Source organism: Enhydra lutris, unplaced genomic scaffold (genome assembly GCF_002288905.1).
Source record: "Enhydra lutris kenyoni isolate GAN:26980312 unplaced genomic scaffold, ASM228890v2 scaffoldscaffold62, whole genome shotgun sequence".
Taxonomy (NCBI): domain Eukaryota; kingdom Metazoa; phylum Chordata; class Mammalia; order Carnivora; family Mustelidae; genus Enhydra; species Enhydra lutris.
Genome location: NW_019154146.1, coordinates 6,478,523 through 6,499,291, shown reverse-complemented (window position 1 = coordinate 6,499,291; position 20,769 = coordinate 6,478,523). Strand labels below are relative to the sequence as shown.

Here is a 20,769-nt window from a genome sequence, read left to right as displayed (position 1 = left end):
GTAATTCAGTCAAAGGCAAGGCCATGGAAAGTAGACATCTCTAACTTAGAAAACTATTACTGAGGTATTTTACGAAGTTGGGGGATTTGTTGAAGGCCTTATACTGAGGTGGTAGCTCTTGCATCCAAGTATATAGGATTAGTGTTGATTTTACAAACTAGAAATCTAAGCATTGGCCAGTGAACCCTTTGATCCAATTCAAAGACAATGGATTTTTGACCAAAGATCTTGGTTCAAATCTTAGCCTCAACATGTTTTAGCTGCAGGATCTTGGACAAGAAACTCAACTCCTTACTCTAAGTTTTAAGGGGAAAAAAAAATTTTGGTGGGGGGGAACCACTAGCTAAGAAATATTTGAAGAATCCATGTTCACATAATTAAAGTGAATCTCTGGACACTCTTTTGAAGCTGTTTAAATAAACTGGATTTAAGAAAGAAAAAAAGCTATGTATCTTTTCTCAGATATGTCAGTGCTGAATATGTGGTAAGATTTTTATTTTATATTTTATAGAAGAGTTGGGTTTATTTCCCCAAAAGACAGTACTTAATCTGAATTTATACTTCTCATATTGGTTTATTAAGTAAGCAAACATTACACTTGCATCACACTTAAGCTCATGAAAAATACACATTTGTACATTTGTATTTGACTAGATTGAATCGTAATTCTGGCAAAGGTTTTATAGTACTTCTGTTTTGTAGTGTGTCAGCCAAAACAGAAGTTCTTAGATCCTTACATAACTTAAAACCTGGACTGATATTAAGTCAGACTAGTCAATGAATAATCTTTGGATGGCTACATAGTGTCTGTTATTATAAAAGCATCAATAAATAAACATAATTTTAAGTTTTTGTATTTTTTATTCTATATGCTACAAAATAGCGATTTCTTAGGTCATGTTAATCCAGTTTTATTTTTGCTACTATTAGAAATCGGACCTGTAGAAAACTGTGTAATGTGTATTTATGAGCTTTGCCACTCTGCGAAAATTCTTGTGTCTCACAGTTTTCATTTATCTACCTCCTGGTTACCTCTGTATAACAAAAGTTGTTATTTTGGTTAAAAGTTGTAATTAGCTCGGGTGGCTGACACTAGATTAGAAGCAGTAGCAAGAGAAAAATACAGCTGTTCAGCCAAAGCAATGGGATGAGTTTTTGATTTTGTTTTTAAAGGAAGAAGGGCGTAGTTTTTCCCCCTAAAACAAAGTGGCAGTTTGTTACAGAATATGAAAGAACAGAGTGGAAGAAAAAACTAGAGAAAATAGAAAATACAGAAAGCTGTAGAAAGTCTGAGGAGAGTGAAATCCACTTTACTTTATTCATAATACTTATGTCTAAAAAGAAATTATGGCAATGAATTATGGAAACTACATCAAAAACTAATGATGTACTATATGGTGACTAACATAACACAATAAAAATAAACAAAAAAGAAAAAGAAAAAAGTTATGAAATGTGTTAAAATAAGTGCAAAGTCTACCTAGTTTTGATGGGCTTATTCCTAAGATAATTTAAGGGCCAAAAAAAGGAGCTCATAAAACCTATGTCATCAAATATTATATTTATGCAAAATTAAAATTAGACTTTTCCTCTATCTAGCTGATAAAATTCATGTTAGAACACCCAATTTTCCCCATCCGTGAAATCTTCCCAGGTATCATTTTATGTATAACCCACCAGCATAATCTCAGCTCAGTGTTGATTTTACCATATTCTTTGATAGATAATCTAAAAAGTCAAGTTTCTTTACTTGTAAATTAGCTAAAGTTCCTTTTGATCATCTTACCTTACCTACATTTATTTTTAAATATTTTATTGTCATTTTGTTTAAAAAAAAAACTATCTAAGTATTATTTCTCAGGTGCCTAGGACTTTATTATAACCAAATGATCAAACCTCCTCTGATAATTTCTTTGATCTTGCCTTCCAGAAATCAGACCTAAAATTAAAATAAAAATTTAAAATAATAATTTCAGTATATACCTTGCAATTATAAACGTCTTAGAATTTCCCAGAGGGTACCTGGAGAGAGAGGCTAGAAATTCTGGGTTTGGTGTGCTTTGCATTTCTTAATTAGTGCAGCATCACTGGGGAAGCTAGGGACAGAATTTCAACAGAGGAGAACCAGCCTTCCTAGATTTGGTTTGTATGGGTAAAATCCCATTTATCCACATCTTCCACAAACTGATCCCTTTATGGGGGAAGGAGGGCATAGAGACTAATCAAAGCCCATGTTGCCTATTATATGCTCTTACCTTACGGGGAAACACTGACCAAACCCTTATAAAATAGTTATGTAGTGTATCACCAAGGGGACTGTTATGATCCCCATTCTAATATTATTGGTCACTGTAGAAATCCGATCATCCTTTTATTATTATGAAACCGGTTTGTGCTTCCATCTGAGGCTTGCCTGGAAGCTCTCTATAAAGCACAGGACTGAGCTTATATCTTCATCACAGAAGGACGGTCTCAGGCCTCAGGGAAAGGACTCGGCCAGGTACTTTGAACTACCCATACTTCAAAGAACAGACTCTCAGTTAGGGCTGACACCAGTGGAATGAATTAGGATTTCCAGGATCATTTCAGCCTGGAAATAGATGTCCTTCATGAGAGCAACCCACTAACCTATGATCCAACAAAACAAGAATTAATGACATGAGAACAATTAAACTGATGAGGGAAATCTAATCATGGCTATTTGTTTTAAACATTATTAGTACTGCTTTCACTGTTCTATTTTTATGAATATGTGAAGGTCTTTTTCTTCTTCGTTCATCTCACCTTCAGTTTAGTGGACCCCACTTCTGTTTACTGAATTAGACATTTATCAATAGTCTCCGACTCTCACTGGCCCTGAGAACTCAGAAGCAAATACTTTCAGGGAGCCTCCTTATGTTCATGGCAACACAATTTTCGGCACAGATCCAGTAAGAATTTGTTCTCATCTCACCACAACATAAGCAAACAAGCGGTGCAACAAAGGATGCCTACAGAGTCATATCTGACAGCACTTCTCACTTCATAAGGTACGACAGCACATTATTAAGAAACGATAACCAACTTTACTTGTGTAGCCAATCCTACAAAGCCGGGACCAAAAAACAGATTTGGTACAGGGACAATAGAGTCCCACTCATGGTCATAATTCCTATCTGATGTGACAGACAACCACAAAGATTATGGTTTATTGTCCTAGAAGACATCAACTGGTGCTGTGTCCTATTCGGCCATCTGACCCTAACATTTCATCATCATCACAGACACACACACACACACACACACACACACACACTCACGCTCTCTCCAGTGCTTTTCTACACAAAAGTACAGAGCATAGTACAATATAACCATAACCAGATAAAACTGATTAAAAGATAAAAGATAAAAAGATAAACTGATGGTTTGTCCACTTCTACTGACCCTCAAACTGATCACGTGGCATCAGCCTGATTCCTTCACAGTAGATCTACTCACCCACGTTCACCTGTTCGTCACTGTTGCCAGAATTAATTAGGACTTGGGAATGGTGAATATTCTGATTTTGATATTATCTTCAATTATTATCTGGAGTAATTCTGTACAGAAAAACTTTCCTTAACCACTATGGTTATGTAGTTACTCTAAAATAAAATTCTTATAGGAGAAGTTAGATAAATTATTTTTTTAAGGATTTTATTTATTTATTTATTTATTTATTTATTTGTTTATTTATGAGAAAGAGAGAGCACAAGCAGGGGAAACAGCAGACAGAGGGAGAAGCAGGCTCCCTGCTGAGAAGGGAACCCGATTCAGGACTTGATCCCAGGACCCTGGGATCATGACCTGAGCTGAAAGCAGACACTTAACCTACTGACACACCCAGGTGTCCCTCAGAGAAGTTAGAGAAATTCTTGTTGTTTTTCTTTCAGTGAACAATTTTTTGAGTACAGTTTGAATGTCCTAGTTATTTTCACTGATTTTAATACAATTTTATTTTTTTCTATAAAATAATTTTAATAATTATATTTAATACTCCTTTTTATCTTAGACTATTCCATCTTTGGATAATACATCTCTGTTATCCCATGTGTCTTTCATGGTATCCATTCATCTTTGATGACCTACACAAACTATCAAACAAGATAGCACCATCGGTGTCCACGGTTCATCTTGCATCTTTTCTATCCTGGGTCTAAATCTGCCATTCTCCAAGCATTCCTGGCTCCTTTTAGTGGGACACAGTGCCAAGAAACCAAAATTTGAGTGGCCATAAATATACTATTCATTTATAGGCTTGGAGGAGTGATCTAGATGCTCTACCTGAAAAAGAGTTGGTGGGGGGGGAGAGGAGGACAGCATGATAGGCTGAGGTAGGAAAAACAAAACCACAAGAGCTCCCAACAGTGCCTGCTTATCAAAATCACCTGTGAAGCCATCAAAATATAGGTCCTCAAGCCTCAACCAATAGCTCTAACTATTGTTTATAAAGAATTTGGAAGTCAGAGTATCTTGTAATTTTGACGGCCATAATTACAATATTAAGATATTAAGATATCTGTTTGACTCCAACAGAAACACTGGACGTTGCTTCATAAATCTAAACATCTCCCACAACTTAGAATCATGATGTGAATGAATTACATTTCCTAGTCTCAAGGGCCATCAAAGGACTAATGAATAAATGATGTTTTTATTCATTTAATACATATTTATTAAGCATCTACTATGTTCCAAGCACTGTGTTAGGTAATGCAGACAGCCCAGCGCAAGACGAAATCCAGTCTCATGAAGTTCACTTCCCAGAGGGGCTTGTGCAAACTATGTGTGCCACCTTGGTGCTCACAGTCCTACTGTATACGGGAAAGTTCTCCAATTAGCTAAGTTAAAAGGGAAAACTTGTTTTTCTCCATATGAATAAGAAAAATTATTTGCCATGAAGTCCAAAATGAAAAGATACCTATGGAAATAATAATTTAAAGAGTAACTGGAAAAAATAAGAAGTCGGAAAAATTCTAGATTGTTCGCTAATGAAAGATAACATAAGGCTCTGATCTGTTTCTCTGTAATAAGTAGGAAATGATACAAATGCATGATCATACAGTAGCCCTAAATTATTGGTACGTGCTATCACTGAAGATGTGCTATATTTTACTGAGATATAAAACTTCTTACTGACACAAAGAGAGTGGATTAAGCAAAGGACAAAAAGCTGTTGTTCTATTTTACTAGAATAAGTTGACACATGAAATATGGCAGCTATGCTAGTAGTATTAACTAACCTATAAAATACTTAGTAATAGACATAATCTTTCTCATTTTCATGAAAGAAGATCCTGTATGGTCAATTTGAAGCATGCTATCTCATCACCTATGGAAAAATTCTCATTCCTACTAATCTTGCTCTATATTTCCCCAAAATTGTATTTATTTTTCAAATATTTGAAACACCATGAGAATTTCAGTGATGTCATCATGAAAGAGTAAATGTAGTAAAAGAATATTATCAAATGATTCAACAATTTTTTAAAGAGAGGTGACTTCATAGCCATCAGCCAGAAGTCAAAGAGTCCTGGCTGGCTCTTCATCATCAAAGCGATTACACTGGCATCAGAAACCCATACAACATGCAGCTTTAATAAATAATTACTCAGGCAGAAGTATCACTCACTAAAGCTGTGTCTTTACATACTTTGTGCCATGAAAGGAATTGCACACAAGCAGCTGCAATCTGTGAAGGTTAGCAACTTATACTTGCCTAAGCCATCACTCTTGATTAAAATGTTTGCCTTCATCTGTCAGCAGGTTAGTGAAGTGTCTTCTCTTTGAAAGGTAGGACATCATGAAGATGTGCACACATCTTTTTCTTGAAGTTATGTAAGGGTAGGTCCTTTTAGACCCATATAAAGTTCCATTATTAGAGTCACATAAACATCAGCAGCACCCAGTTTCCAGCATGTTCTGTGTAACGATTCTGGTCCGAAAACACATGCCCAGGGGATCAGTTCTGAATTTGAGTGTGCCCTCCTCTTGGTCATTGAAAGAGAAGCTCTGTCTCCATTACTAAGCTCAACAGTAACCTGTTCTTTTTTTTTTTTTTTTTTAAGATTTTATTTATTTATTTGACAGAGAGAGATCACAAGTAGACAGAGAGGCAGGCAGAGAGAGAGGAGGAAGCAGGCTCCCCACTGAGCAGAGAGCCCGACGTGGGGCTCGATCCCAGGACCCTGAGATCATGACCCGAGCCGAAGGCAGCGGCTCAACCCACTGAGCCACCCAGGCGCCCCAACAGTAACCTGTTCTTAAAGTACTCTCGTCCGTCACATGTTGGCAGTGCCCCGCTGAGGTCCTCTGTGGTCACTTGTGTGATCAGTCCCCAGCCAGTCTGCTCCTTCAAAACACTGTATGGAGCTAAAGGGTCCTCTGAGCAAATTCCAATAGGGAAAAATATAAAGAAGAAAAGAAAAAGGAAAAAACGAAAAAGAAACAACATCCTTTTTTTTTTGCCTAATTTAAATTTCCTTGCTGTCCAAGTGCTTCCCAATGACTAAACACAGATAACGAAAACTCAAAGATTAATCCTATTTTCTGATGGAATATTCTAAAAGTGCCTAACAGAATTAACAGAATTAACATTGCCTAACAGAATATGAGAAAAAAAGGTCTACACAATTCATAGCTGGAAAGTGATGACAATGTAGAATTTTAGGAAAATAGCCGTAAGAGGTTTTGTTGCCAATGTCGTTCTTCATTATCCTAATACACTTGCTATGCTAACTTGTCCTACATACATGCTGGAAGTGGTCAACACTTAAAACTAAATGTTACTTAATTAATTAATCAACTGCAGTGAAATAAAACCCCAACTCCAAAGCCACACTAAGAACAAGGCCATCTTGGGAGCAGAAGTCTCTGATACATGACATGGGGGCAGGGCTGTGTTTTTCTGGTTTCAGTCAGGTGTCTCTGAATCTGTAAACTTGGACTGATTTCAGAGCCCAGACTCAACACCAGGGCGTCTGATCACGTGAGCTGGAAAGAGACGGGACAACAAAAACAGCTAATGGTCATTAACGTTTAGTTTATGCCAAGTCCGGTTCGAAGCGCTGGTCATGAACTAGCAGGAACGAACGACAATGCATTGGTGATGCCATCATTCATGCATCATAGATGCAGAAACTGAGGTGTCGTGCCTTAAGGACATCAGTGCTTCTCATACCTGACTGAGCACTGTTTGTTTGAGGATGTTTTTTAAAAAACAGTGTTTCTGATTCAGTAGGTGTGGGCTACAGCCAAAGACTCTGCATATCTGACAAAGTCCTGAGCAACGACGACACGGGTGCTCGACAGACCACCCTTAGAGCAGCAGAAAGTAAACTGCTGAAGGTCACCGAAGCGGTAAGAAGCAGAGCTGGGATGTGGCTCGGTCAGCCCGGCTCCAGAGCTCATCGCCACTACATTCAGCATCTGTGTCACAGACACGTCACACACTGGGGTAGGACACGTCCTAGGACCAGAACAAACTCCTATCACCTCTTTCTACAGCACTCTCCAGCAAGCATTGGCAAACATTTATTAAGTGCCTACTGTATAATGAGCACTGTGGCAAACACTTGGAATATACAAAAACATGTTGCCTGGCTCAAGGGATTTTTTATTTAATCCACTAGACAAACAACTGGACATTTGATTCCCTTCTAATTACAATTCCATTGATGGAATATTCTAGTTAGTTTAATTATCATACACAGAGAAGACAGAGCATCAACTTTCAAAGAATCAGAGGGCTTTTTACACACCTCTAACACCAAAGGGAGTCAGTATAATTCCATTTCTGGGGATTGAGGAAGAAATTCTTAGATATTATAGAGCTCTTCAGGAGCATCATTTGAATAATTAATTAAGAGCAATAGATTTAGGAGGGGCAGGAGTTTGGGCTTGACTCTATGGAATTATCCAGAAAAATCATTTTAAAAACAAAGTCCTGGCAGGGTTTGGGGGGGGTTGTGGTTTTTTTTGTTGTTGTTGTTGTTTGGCTTTGTTTTTGTTTTTGTTTTTTTTTTAACTTATCATAAGGGTTTCAATTTATTTTATAAAATGGGTATTTTGCTCATTCCTATTTTCATTACATAGGTGGAACAAAGATTCTTGAATTATGTGTAAATTTCTTGGAAGCTACAGTTCACATAAAATAACACTTTCATTAAAACATTCACAAAATTTCCATTAGTCTTTATTTATTCAGAACAAATTTAGAAAGTTTTAAAAGAGTTTATTATAGGCAGCCAATTTTACCACTTAATTTGTAATTTTTCTCTTTATCTTCCTTCTAACAAATCAAGAAAATGGAATCCGCAGCTTGCCAGCATTTTTGGCACAATCTGCATTAATTAGAACGCTCCAGCGAGTCCCAAGACGGACCTCACCAGCTATAAATATCCTGCCTCAGCTCCCACTCTCCTGTCAAGTGCAAATCTTCCCATCTTGGCACATGTCCAGCGTCCTCTGAAAGACCTCAGAGCTCAACGAGTGAAAACTGGAGATGCTTTACTTTGTGGGCAGTGGGTGCCCCAGAGACAGATGCCCATAGTAGGGCCTGCAGAGCACAGAGTCCCGCCAGCCTCATGTGCTCCAAGTGTGGCTTCTCCCTTCCCCTCTTAATCCCAATATTACTATTCTGCAGAGGTGACTTCAGCAGAGTGAAAACATCCGAGGGCCCAGGCAAGTCCCACTGTCATTTCCCACCACTACCCCTACAGTTCATTTTTAACTGCTTGTATTTGATGACAGACGATCACAAACCACAAAACACTTCTCACAGAGTCCTGTGTGCCAGAAGAGGCTGGACCAAAAGCATGGGGTGGAAAGGCTAGCCTCGGTTTGTCTTCCCGTTTCCAGCAGGGAGCCCGCTGTCCACGCAGCCAGCAAATCATGGATGAACGAAGTGCTCTGCTTAATCACACGGATTCTGGGCTTTGCTCCCTGTGTTCTCTGTCACACAGAGAAGGACACACTGGCTCTCCTTCCAGCTCTACCTGCCCACATCACTCTTCTTCTTTGCCAAGTATTTAAGGAAGAAAATGCAAGATGTGGGAACAGTTTCTTAAACATCAGAAAACAGGAGAGATGTGACAAAAAGTTACCATGGCCATTTTGGTCCATGAACATTTTTTGGTGTCTGGAGCTCGACCACAGGACCCGTCTCCCTCAACCACCATTCTAATGTCATCAGACCTCCAAACCTGTCATAGAATCCAGCCTGAGCATCACTTCAAATTCAGGCACTTCTGAGTGTGACCGATGCCTCACCACCTCCTCCAAACCCCCAGCCCCTGCCAACCACAGACAAGTCCTTTGTGTCTCTCAAAGGCCATTGAGGATGCCTATCTTAACCTCTTCATCCTCTGAAGCCTGTACTGCTTTGCTTTGCCGTATTTTTACCACTCATTCCATCACAACTGCATCTGTACATCTTCTAAACTGTGAGCTACTTGAGGGTCTGGGTCTTCTTAGCCTCTGTATTACCTGTTGCCAGTGTATTATTCATAAGAAATTCTCTGACGTTCCAGCCCATGCTACAAAATGGATGGGCCCTGAAGACATTATGCTCTGAAATAAGCCAGTCACAAAAAGATAACTACAGTATGGTTTCAGTCATATGAGCTTTCTGGAGTCATCAAATTCATAAGAAATAAAAAGTAGAATGCTCACTGCCAGGGGTTGGGGGGAGGAGGGAGTGGAGAGTGGTTTCAAGGACATGTAGTGTTTTGGTCTGGCAATATAGAAAAGTTCAGTTGTGCAACAATGTGACTATCCTTAACTCTACTGAACTGTACACTTAGAAATAACTAAGATGGCTCCCATTGTGTGTCTTTTACCACAGTGATAACAGTAAAAAAGTACTCAGAAGGTAGACTGATGAGAACTGCAGGAACTAATCACTTGATGGCTTATACTGCTCTGTGTGGACGGCTTAGTTACCTCTAACCGTCCCTTTACCAACTTGTGGCTTCCTTGGGGTTAGAACTGTCGCCTGTGCTCTGCACATCCACAGCACACTGTGCCCCGCTGTCCCTGTGCAATTACTCACCATTTCACCCACCATGTGTGAGAAATAAGGTGAAGAGTTGTAAGGGCTCCATTTTGTACGGTGAGGAAAACTTCCGGCCGTGGAACAGTATGTCCGCCACCAGCCATGTTCCAGGTCATGCAAGTTCAGAGTATATGAGACTCCCCTGCACTTGAGAAGCGCGCCTGCAGCGGGACAGTGAAGCCAAAACGGGACTAGCGATCCCGCCGCAGTATACGGAGAGCACCATCAACAGGAAGGGGCGACTCGTCCTGCTTCCCAGAGAGTGGTCAGACTTCTTGGAAAGGAACACAGGACTACTTCCCCTCCCCTCAAAAATCCACCCCGAGATATGTCACGCTGGCAAAATATCATTTTCACTTATAATATTGAAAGAGTGTATTATTGCAAAAATGTCTATGCCGGAGGGAAAAAATAAGTTCTTGGCAAAATCACTGTATTTGTAATAATTTCCTGTGATAACAACTTTAAGTTGCTCTCGTGTGACTGCCAAAATTTTGTTGTTTCAGGGAAGGTTTACACAAGGGGCGCTCCTAAAGCTATCCACTACACCAAGAAATTCACACCCTCTGGCTCCAAGTCATTAGCATGTCTGATACACATTTTCAAGTACTTGAGATTTGATTTGGGATAAAAAGAGAATTAAGTATGAAGTTTATCACTTTACTTCATTAGTAGGCCTCCATGACTGATTTGTATTTGGCAGGTGTTAACTAATTTCCAATCCCGTAAATAATTTTCATCTTGTACTACACTGAACCACTGGCCAAAAAAAAAAAAAAAAAGTTGATAAGAACACATTCTCTAATAGTCATGGTCTATCTACAGGTGTATCCAAGGCTCAAGTCTTAACATCAATTTCATTTAATTTTTTAACACATTTTATTTCTTAGAGTACTTTTAGGTTGACAGCAAAACTGAGCAAAAAGTACAAAGTTCCCATAGAAACCCCTTCCCCAACACACACACAGCTTGCTCTGTTACCAACGCTCCACACAGAGGAGTGCATTTGACGTAACAGTGACCCTACACTGACAAAGCGTTATCACTCTGAGTCTGTAGTTCATATTAGGGTTCACTGTTGGTGTTGTATCTTCTGTAGGTTTGGTAAATGTGTAAGGACATGCAGCCATTATGACAGTATTAACAGAATAGCTTCTCTGTCCCAAAAAAATCCTGTGTTCTTACTACCCATCTTTCTATCTCCCCAATCTCTGGCAACCACTGATCTTCCACTGTACCCACAGTTTCCTTTTTTCCAGAATGTCATATAATTCGAATCATATAGTATGTAGACTTCTCAGAATGCCTTCCTTCACTCAGGATTATGCACTTAAATTTCCCCATGTCTTTTCATGGCTGGATAGCTCGTTTCTTTTTAGCACTGAACAGTAGTTCATTGTCCAGATGGACCACAATTCTTCTGTTCACCTATGGAAGGATCATAGCTGCTTCCACGGTTTAGCAAGTATAAATAAAGATGCTGTAACATCTGTATGTGGTTCATTGTGTAAACATACATTTTGGAGGGGCGTGGGGGGATGGGTGAGCCCGGTGATGGGCATTAAGGAGGGCACATATTGCATGGAGCACTGGGTGTTATACGCAAAGAATGAATCATGGAACACTACACCAAAACCTAATGATGTCCTGTATGGTGACTACCATAGCATAGTTTAAAAAACAAAATGAAATAAGATAAAATAAAATGTAAAAAAAAAAATAAAATAAAGTTCAATAAAGATTTTAAATTGCCTCAATAAAAAAATTTAAAAAACAATCCTTGGTAAAATCTTGCCTTGTCTGGATCAGTTCCTCAAATAGTCTGATGCTATTTCCTATCTCTAATAAGGATAATAACATTGTCCACCTGATACGGCTACTACAGAACTAAACAAGACATTTATGGAAGCAGTGCTGAGTGCCATGCCAGGTTCACAGCAAGCACTCATAGATGTTGACCATTATTAGTACCACTAGTTCTTGATGTTACCGGCATTAGAGTATCTATGATTCAAAAGCAGCTGACTTAGCCAGTTCCCTAAGTCGGGTCACTCTACTGCCTTGCTCAAAAGTCTTCCAGTGGCTCCCTTCTCACCAGGGTCACACTTGAGGTCTACAACACCCTATGCAAATTACCATCTTTTTTTTTTTTTAATTTACTTATATTCAATTAACCAATATATAGTACATCACCATTTCAGATGCAGTGTTCAAAGATTCATCAGTTGCGTATAACACCCAGTGCTCCCATCTTGACCCCCTTATGATTTCCCTTCTTCCTACTGTTTCACACCGCATCCCTGCCCAGCCAGGCTGGCCTCCTTGCATTCGAAGCATGTCCTGCTTTGGATTCATACCTGCTTTCCCTCTGCCTGAAATCCCTGAGTGGATGCTCTCCTGAAATGTCGCTTTATCAGAAAGGCTTTCTTAGCACCTTACACAAAAGAGCACCCCTTCTAACACTCTCTATTCCCTTTATTCTGCTTAATTTTTCAACAGAGGACACATAATCACTAGTTATCTGTTTCTTTGCTTATTAGCTGCTCCCCAAGTAGAATGAGATCCATTCAGGTAGACATTTTTTCTGGGTTTATTTTCTGCTCTATCCCAGCATCTAGGATTACACCTGGCACTGACTGGGGATTCACTGGCCTTTTGTTTACGTAGTTGATTAACTGTATGACAAATATTAGAGAATACTCCCTTCTTTTTTTTCTAGGCCCAATAACTTCATATAATCTGATTGTCAGGAGGTGAATAACACCTCATTAAGGAAACAACGACATAACATGATAACTTAGTTCATGCCTGGGTTCCCTGGAGCTCAGGAGTAGCTTACTCAATGTTCTTATTCAAATGTTTATAAAATAAATACAATAAAATAAATACAATACTTTAAACAATATAATTTCTTATTATTTAGGACTGTGCTATTCAAAGCATGGCTGCTGGAACCACACTTTCAGCATGACCTGGGAGTGCAAAGAACTGCAGAAACTCAGTCTTTGCCTCAGGCTGACTGGGCTGGGCCCAACCCTCACAGGACTCTGATGCACTTTATAGTTTGAGAATCACTGCTCTAAGGGTTACTTAAATGACCCATTTGAGTTCTTTGACTTCCCCTTATAAATATATAAAGATATACAACATGTCCTAGACTCTAAGTAAAAATCAAATCGAATTGGTTATTAATGTAGATCATGGAACTGTCCATCACGTTAATCACTTATCTTTTGCCATCTATAAATATCCCAAGGGACACCTTCCCGGGTTCAGAAGTTCTCATTTTTTCAGCTATTTGTGTGGCTACCACCTAGCTATTCACTGTTTAGAGCCTCCTGAGTTCAGCACCTAAATTCCTCCTTGTCGAATTTGAACACCCTAGAAACATGAAGAAATAGGTTTAACTTTTTTCAATTTCTTTCTTTGAGGCACAGCTTTTCAAACATTTTGTAACCAGGGATATCCTTCTCCCAAAGTGAAACGTGTTGTAGATGGGTCATATGGAAAATTGCTAATATGAGACCGCTCTGGCTGCCATGGGTTGACTTGGTTTGTCCACCTCTCTTGCCCTGACCTGCCTCCCTCCTCCCACCTCGTTGAGGACAGTAGGCGGGACCCACAGTTGTAAGGTTGGCAAATCCCTGCTGTAGGGCACGGTTTCTCAGAGGGCGGTCAGCACCAGGATTTCTAGGCCTCTACCCCCAGCCACCGGAATTAATAAGCATGGAATGAGCATCCACAGATGGTTCTTCTGCACACTGGAGTGAATCACTGTTCTAGAAACTCTGAACAGTCATTTCTAGTAAAGAAAAATAATCACAAAGGGCGCACTGTCCACAGTCATTTCAAATAATCCCTATCAAGCTACTGCATTCATTCGAACACTGAAATTGCCAAGATATTTGAAGAGGTGAAGTCAAATAATTTTAAATAAAACACTGGTTCTAAAAGTTCAATATGTGGAAATTATGATGAATGGCCTACCAGATTTACAATTTTAAGTAATTTAGTAAACACTTATCATCACTTTTCTGGGATATTTGGGGGGCAACTATAATAAACTGGACAGCTATCCTGTCCTCAGTGAGAAGAAGTATATGCAGAGGAACTGAAATACATAATTGAAAGTACTAGAAGATATAAGGAGATGATTCTTCCCAGGTTGAAAGATGAAGGGAAGACTGAGTTAAGTCTTCAAGTTGACCTAGGGTAATTCATTTCTCCTTTCCCTATCCTTTCCATATTCTACATAATTAGTGCATCCTCTCACACAGCAAGCAGGGTCCCAGGAGAGCTCAATCCTGGCCTGGGGGGTGGGGAACGGCAGAAGCACATAAGGATGCCACCCCTGCCAGCCACCTGGTATATCAGCAAGTGGCACCACGGCCAGTGCCCAGCCCTGCAAAATACACATAGCAAACAGTCAGTGGGTTAATGAGAAGTGATGATCAGAGAGAGGTCAGATGTAACTCACCGAGATCATGTGAGAACCAAAGTCTCCCCATGGGCGTATAGAAATCTGAGGGCACCAGCTATGGTGATGGTGTCATTTATAGGAGTTTATGTAAACTCTTGGTTGGATTGAAAGAATTATATGTTTCCATTAAAAATATGAAATGAATATTAAACATCAGGATTTTGTAAGAGCCTACTAGTATCTCTTTCAATTTCTAGAGTGAAAGAACATTTCTTAACTAAAATTTTTATGGTTTAGAGAGACAATCAACTGAAGGTGACAATAATTCCAAAATTATTCATCATAAAATAAAATTGAAGATGACTAACGGCAATTTTATAATAAAATAAAACAGTACGATTTGTCTTTAGTCTTCAGGTAAATAACACTGACAAAGATGGCAGAGTCAGATACATCAAAAAACTGAATAAAATGTATGGATAAATACAAAGGATAATTATTCTGCTAATATTATTAATGTTCAGATGATAAATATAAAAGCTTGCTTTTGCTCTAAACACATGAATTTTTTAACTTTTTTTTAAAAGATTTTATTTATTTATTTGACAGAGAGAGATCACAAGTAGAAGAGAGGCAGGCAGAGAGAGAGAGAGGGAAGCAGGCTCCCTGCTGAGCAGAGAGTCCAATGTGGGACTTGATCCCAGGACCCTGAGATCATGACCTGAGCCGAAGGCAGTGGCTTAACCCACTGAGCCATCCAGGTGCCCTGAATTTTTTAACTGTTGAAAAAAATTTAAATCCTCTTGGACTAGCTTGTCAATACAAAAAAAATAATAAATCCAATTTGTTGATCCATAAGTAAATATTTCGATGGTATATAAATATATAATTTAGTTATATATTTTTTTTAAAGATTTTATTTATTTATTTGACAGAAATCACAAGTAGGCAGAGCAAGGGAGAAACAGGCTCCCTGCTGAGCAGAAAGCCCGACGCGGGGCTTGATCCCAGGACCCTGAGATCATGACCTGAGCCGAAGGCAGAGGCTTAACCCTCTGAGCCACCAGGCGCCCCTAATTCAGTTATATTTAATGTAAATTTTAACTCTCAAATATATCCTGTTTAGGCAAAAGATGTTATATGGTTATCCTACCATAAAGAATATATATATAATTGTTTTGAACTTTATGTTTTGAAATTTTGCATAAACTGTATCTTACTGAACATTCCTTTGCAATTTATAAACCATTATAAGAATAAAACACTGATTACTTAACCATTCTACTATTTAAAGACAGCTATGTCATTTCTATCTTTTCACAAATTTCAATGATTCTTACTGGTCATCCATTTAAATGTTTCCTCATGAACTCTGAGTTCCAGAATGTGAATATCTGGAATTTCATTGATTATTATGAAGCTGTGAATTAATTATTACGAAGCTCTCTTTGGTGACTGAATCAAATGACATTCCCACCATCATGTATGAAAGCACTTTCCACCCTAGATCCTAACCAATGCTTGGAATTGTCAGACTTTTAAATATTGGCCCATCAAGTAGGCTGCAGTGATACAACTTTGTATCTAAAACTAATTTCTCTAATCAGTAATGACACCTTGAACATAATTCCAAGTTAACCAATCGTTGTCTTCTCCTAAATGTCATTTTATCTACTATTTTGGTCCCTCTTATTTTGTACCCATCAAACTAATCGATATTATTTTTTATACCAATGTTCATTTAGACAAATCCACATTTACCCTTGGGTTTTCTAAGCATCATCTCTCACAGCCCATTTTGTCACCCTGGGCTCAAACCCACTCCTCCCCATTGTGAGAACTTGATCAGTTCTTTCAGACTGGGTACAAATACTCTCAGTGTTTGTCTGAAAGTGTCTTTATTTCCCTCCCATTCTTGAGCAGTATTTTTGTTAGGAATGTTGGGTTTAGAACTCTGAGTTAACAGGTATATCCCTCAGTCATTTGATATTACTCCAATACCGTTTTCCTTCTATTATTCCTGCCAGGATCCATTCAAATTATTGTTCCATTATAAATAATCTCTTTTCTTCATTTGAGTTTAAATTCTTCTTATTTTCCTTGATCTTTTACTTAAAAGTGAATTTATTAAAAATAAAGTGAATTTATTTTTATTTATCCTGATTAAAACCAACTGTGTGTTGTTTTGTTTTATTTTGTTTTATCTTGCTTGGGACCATGTACTCTCAAATCAGAGGAATTAACAGTCCTGAAAAATTCTCCATATTCTCCTGGAAAATGGTCTCTCTCCTAGTCTGTATTCTCCTATAATGAAACTCCTATCAGAAATATTTTTGGCCATCTCTTCCAAATTCCTAGTCTCTTAAAAGCTTTGTTTTACATTTTAACCTATACCACATTTTGGGCAATTTCCCCATATCTATCTTCCAGTTCACAAATTCTCTCTTTGGCATTGTCAAACTTGCTGTTTTAACCCATCCAATTTTTTTTTTTTTAAACTCCACTAGCTAACATTATGTTCTATTTAATAGCTCTTCTTCTATTATACTTGTTTTCTGTTTTAGGTTTCAAATTTTTTATGCTTTAATTAACATAAAATGTATTTGTTTTGTCTTTTGTTTCAAATTGTAATTTTATTTTCTTAAGTCTCAGGGGAACCTAATCTTCCAGTTTATGGTATATACTTACTTCTACTCATGACAGAATATCCTTTTATTTGAACTGTAATGGTTGACCATGTGTGCCCCTTGACTAGGGCATGGTTCCCTCTGGAGGCATGGAGCCCATGCTTCCTGAATGTTCTCTAGGAATGCTTTTATGTACACTCTGCTTGAAACATCAGATGCACCATAAATCTGAGTCCAATATTTGTATTAACTTCCCATTCTGGATCACACAGGTACTGTTTAGATGGATCTCATTTTTCCCCACATATTGCATTTTTTTCCCTATTTCTCACATTTTTTTTTTCCAGTTTCCTAAGTGCTCAGTGTATGCAAAGGTCAGAATTCCTCCCCTCCACAACCTCGTCAAGACTGCCAGAGTATCAGGTCATGCACTTAAACTCCAAGTTTATCCATTCCTCTATTTAAAAAACAGCTGTGTTATTTCTACATTTTGACTTGTCCTCAGAAATTGTTTCTTTTTGTAATCTCATCTATGATTTTTTTAAACTTTATTCAATTTTACTTAGTGAAATTAGCAAGGGATATTTCATATAATTTTGGCCTCCATCTTGCTGGTTCCCGAATTCTTGGACTCTGTGAAAGCCGTCACAGCCCAGAACAGCCTATATCCTCACTTATTGTATGTAGGAGAGAAAGACATTTATGCCTTATAAAGTCATTGCTGTTATTTTGTGTTTTCTGCTACACACAGTCAAAAAAAAATCCTGTTATACCTTTGACTATTTAGATTGGAGAATAAAAGACTAAAGGAGACACACTAACATTGGCAAAATAACAAAGGGATTGCCATCCTTGCTAAATAAAGGCAGTTTTGAAAAGCACTGTAACATGGAGAGAAGGAAGAACCCTTCACACCGAGAGTGTTATCTGACATTGCAATGCGTTGCCTTAGCACCTGCAAATGACTAAAATTCCCTCTAAAGTTCTCTTTCTGCTTTTTCAAATTTCCCTACATCATCAGAAGCATAATAAACCAAAATGCATTTTAAGAAAATAAGAAATAGAAAAGAAAGGCAAAAGTGGAGAGACATACATGCACCTTAATGACCTATTCTGACCCCAGCTCAATGTGTCACATCCCCAGCACTCCTACTTCCTCAAAATAACTGAATAAATAAAATAAAACACTATTACCCTGGCCTGACATCCAAATTCATTCTTAACCTGAAAGCCCTGTTCCATGGCACTTACTAAATGTATTGACCTCAAATTTTATAGTCCAGTGCCATCCTTCTAATGATGCCTGCTTCTCGGCATCTAGAACTTACGGAGACATGAGTACATCCACACTAAAGCCCTTCCCTGCAGAGGCCTGCCGCACACAGCGCTCTCCTGGTGTAGACAGGGTCTGCACAATTACCTGGCCTTCCGACTGGCAGGGTCCTGGCGTCGTCACTGTTCAGGATCACGGCCAGACCCCCCGAGTGGGACGGGAGGACGGAGCTGCTGAGGTCCACGCGTGTCAAGCTCTCAGGCTCTCTCTCCGAGCCCACCGTGGTGTTTTGTGGGCCTTCCTGTCCAGTGGCCGCCCCTCCTTGGTCTTCCCTCCAGGGTCTCAGCACCATGTGGACGATGCTCTGCTGATCCAGGTCACAGCTCTAGGTGGGAGCAAGGCAGAAGCAGACGAGAGAGCACAAGCGTTAAAAGGCCAGGTAAGGTTTATCCTGTCCTCAGGCCCAGAGCACGCCCCAGAGCCTCAAATCTGTTTAGACCCAAGGTCGCACACAGTCATGGAACCTGAGGAAAGAGCCACGTGTGGCGGATGGAGTTGGACGTCCTGGCCCGTCAGCATGTGCGCGTCTATGTGGGCTCCATATTCCTGGGGCCACAAACCAAAACGTGGGCATAAATGGACCCTGGTGACAGAAAACTAGAGTAACAGTCAAAGCAGCGCGAGATCGAGCGGGTCAGAACTGCACACAGGGCATATATAAGCGCGGTAACAAGCAGTATTCTTTTAAAATCGATTCACTGCAGAAGGGATGTGTCGTCCCAATCATCAAATATAAATGCCAGCCTCCACCTCCATTTTAAAAAGCACAGAGAGTTGGTTATGGGCAATGACAGAGCACTTTTCTCCACAGTTTAAAATAAATGTGTTGATGGTGGACGCCACACGCGCCCCTATGTCACCAGCAAACATATCCCCACGGCAACGGGGAAGGAAGCGAGTGGCACACCCAGGCCGGCTCATCCAATGGCACAATTACAATCAGCGAACATTGGCAAAAATGCTGTGTGCCGACATACTGATGTGTGTGAACAGCAGACTGCAAACCTGACTAGAATTAAAGGTCGAAGCCAGATGGTTTGCTAGGACTAAAACTAGACTAGACCAAAGCTCAGCCTCAGAGTATCTGCTGGATAGAAAATCACCCGTCTGTCTGTCTGTCTCGGCCCTCCTCCCTCATAGACATGACCTCGTTCTCCCACTAAATCCCCGAATTTCAATTTCTACAAACCACCCGTAGTCAGGCTGTCATCAGAGCCATGTCCAAGCAAAGCCCCACACGCCCAGCGGTGCTAATGACAGTCCTGACCGGCCCCCACTCCCTGCACTGCTCGGCCGCTGTCCCCAGCAAACACTGCATCAGCACTTCCTGTGGACACACCACTGCGGACTCAGAAGGTCTCAGGATGCCCCCGGGCCTCGATCCCATTTCTGTGTGTCCCGTGCCCCAGACCTCTGTCATGTGGACACGCTTGCTGTCCCTGCCACCTGTCCTCACAGCTCTGGCTGTATCAGGACGGCTCTGACTCAGCAGTGGTTGCTGGGTTGTCAATCTCCGTCCGCTAACCTGTCCCCACCTGTGTTCCCATTTCTGTCAAATCACTGCCCCACCCCCATGGTATCCAGGGGTCAGGTCCTCCCTGCCCACCTACAACTCTGATTACCCTTCTATGTCTTCTGAAGGCTTCAGTGGGACCCCCCTCCCCGCCCTACCCTTACACCCAGCAAGGTGCAAAGAGTAACTAATTCTGACTCAGAAATAGCCTCCCCATCTTCCGCTCCCTTATTCTCAATTGTCATCTCCCCGTTTTAAGGCTTCATCATTATAACAGTTTTGAAATTGCTCCCTGACCTCCCATCTCTCCCTGTAACCCAGCATGTACACGTTGCCGGAGCGCACTTCATAATCTTTTCAAATATCTCGCTATTACCTATTACACAGAATCTGACATCTTACTATCATCTTCAGGCATGCTTAGACTTCTCTCCTTTCTAGATCACCTATCTTCTGATTTTATCACCTTTCCTCTCCTGCGTCATATACATGATAGATGAGGTTTTTCATCCAAGCTGTTCACTCCCATCTCTCCTCCTCCTGTCCTTGATTGGGCTCAGTCCTGTGATTGGCTTTGGCCACTATGGTGGAACCAGGGCCTTTAAACGTATCTGTGCCACTGCTGTGGTCAGCGAGAGCACCCCCGAGTAGTTTCCGCCTCCTCCAGCCTGGGCCCCCCGTATGCACATGGCCCAGTCCTGCGCTCAGCCGCAGAGGGTACCAAGGGCAGTGGCACCCACGGCGTGAGCAGAGCCTTCCAGCTGGAGGGGCTGGCACCGCAGACCCCCGGCTGACCCGGAGGGG

The 20,769-nt window shown here is 40.1% G+C and overlaps 1 protein-coding gene across 1 annotated transcript in view; it reads right to left on the bottom strand.

Moving 5' to 3' along the window:
* LOC111158711 (parkin RBR E3 ubiquitin protein ligase) overlaps positions 1-20,769 on the bottom strand; it is a 1,042,614-nt gene that overhangs the window by 830,349 nt on the left and 191,496 nt on the right. Inside the window, exon 2 of the mRNA XM_022520930.1 lies at positions 18,540-18,777. Coding sequence (XP_022376638.1) covers positions 18,540-18,744 — 205 coding nt within the window. The 5' untranslated portion in view covers positions 18,745-18,777. The remainder of the gene's footprint in view (positions 1-18,539; positions 18,778-20,769) is intronic.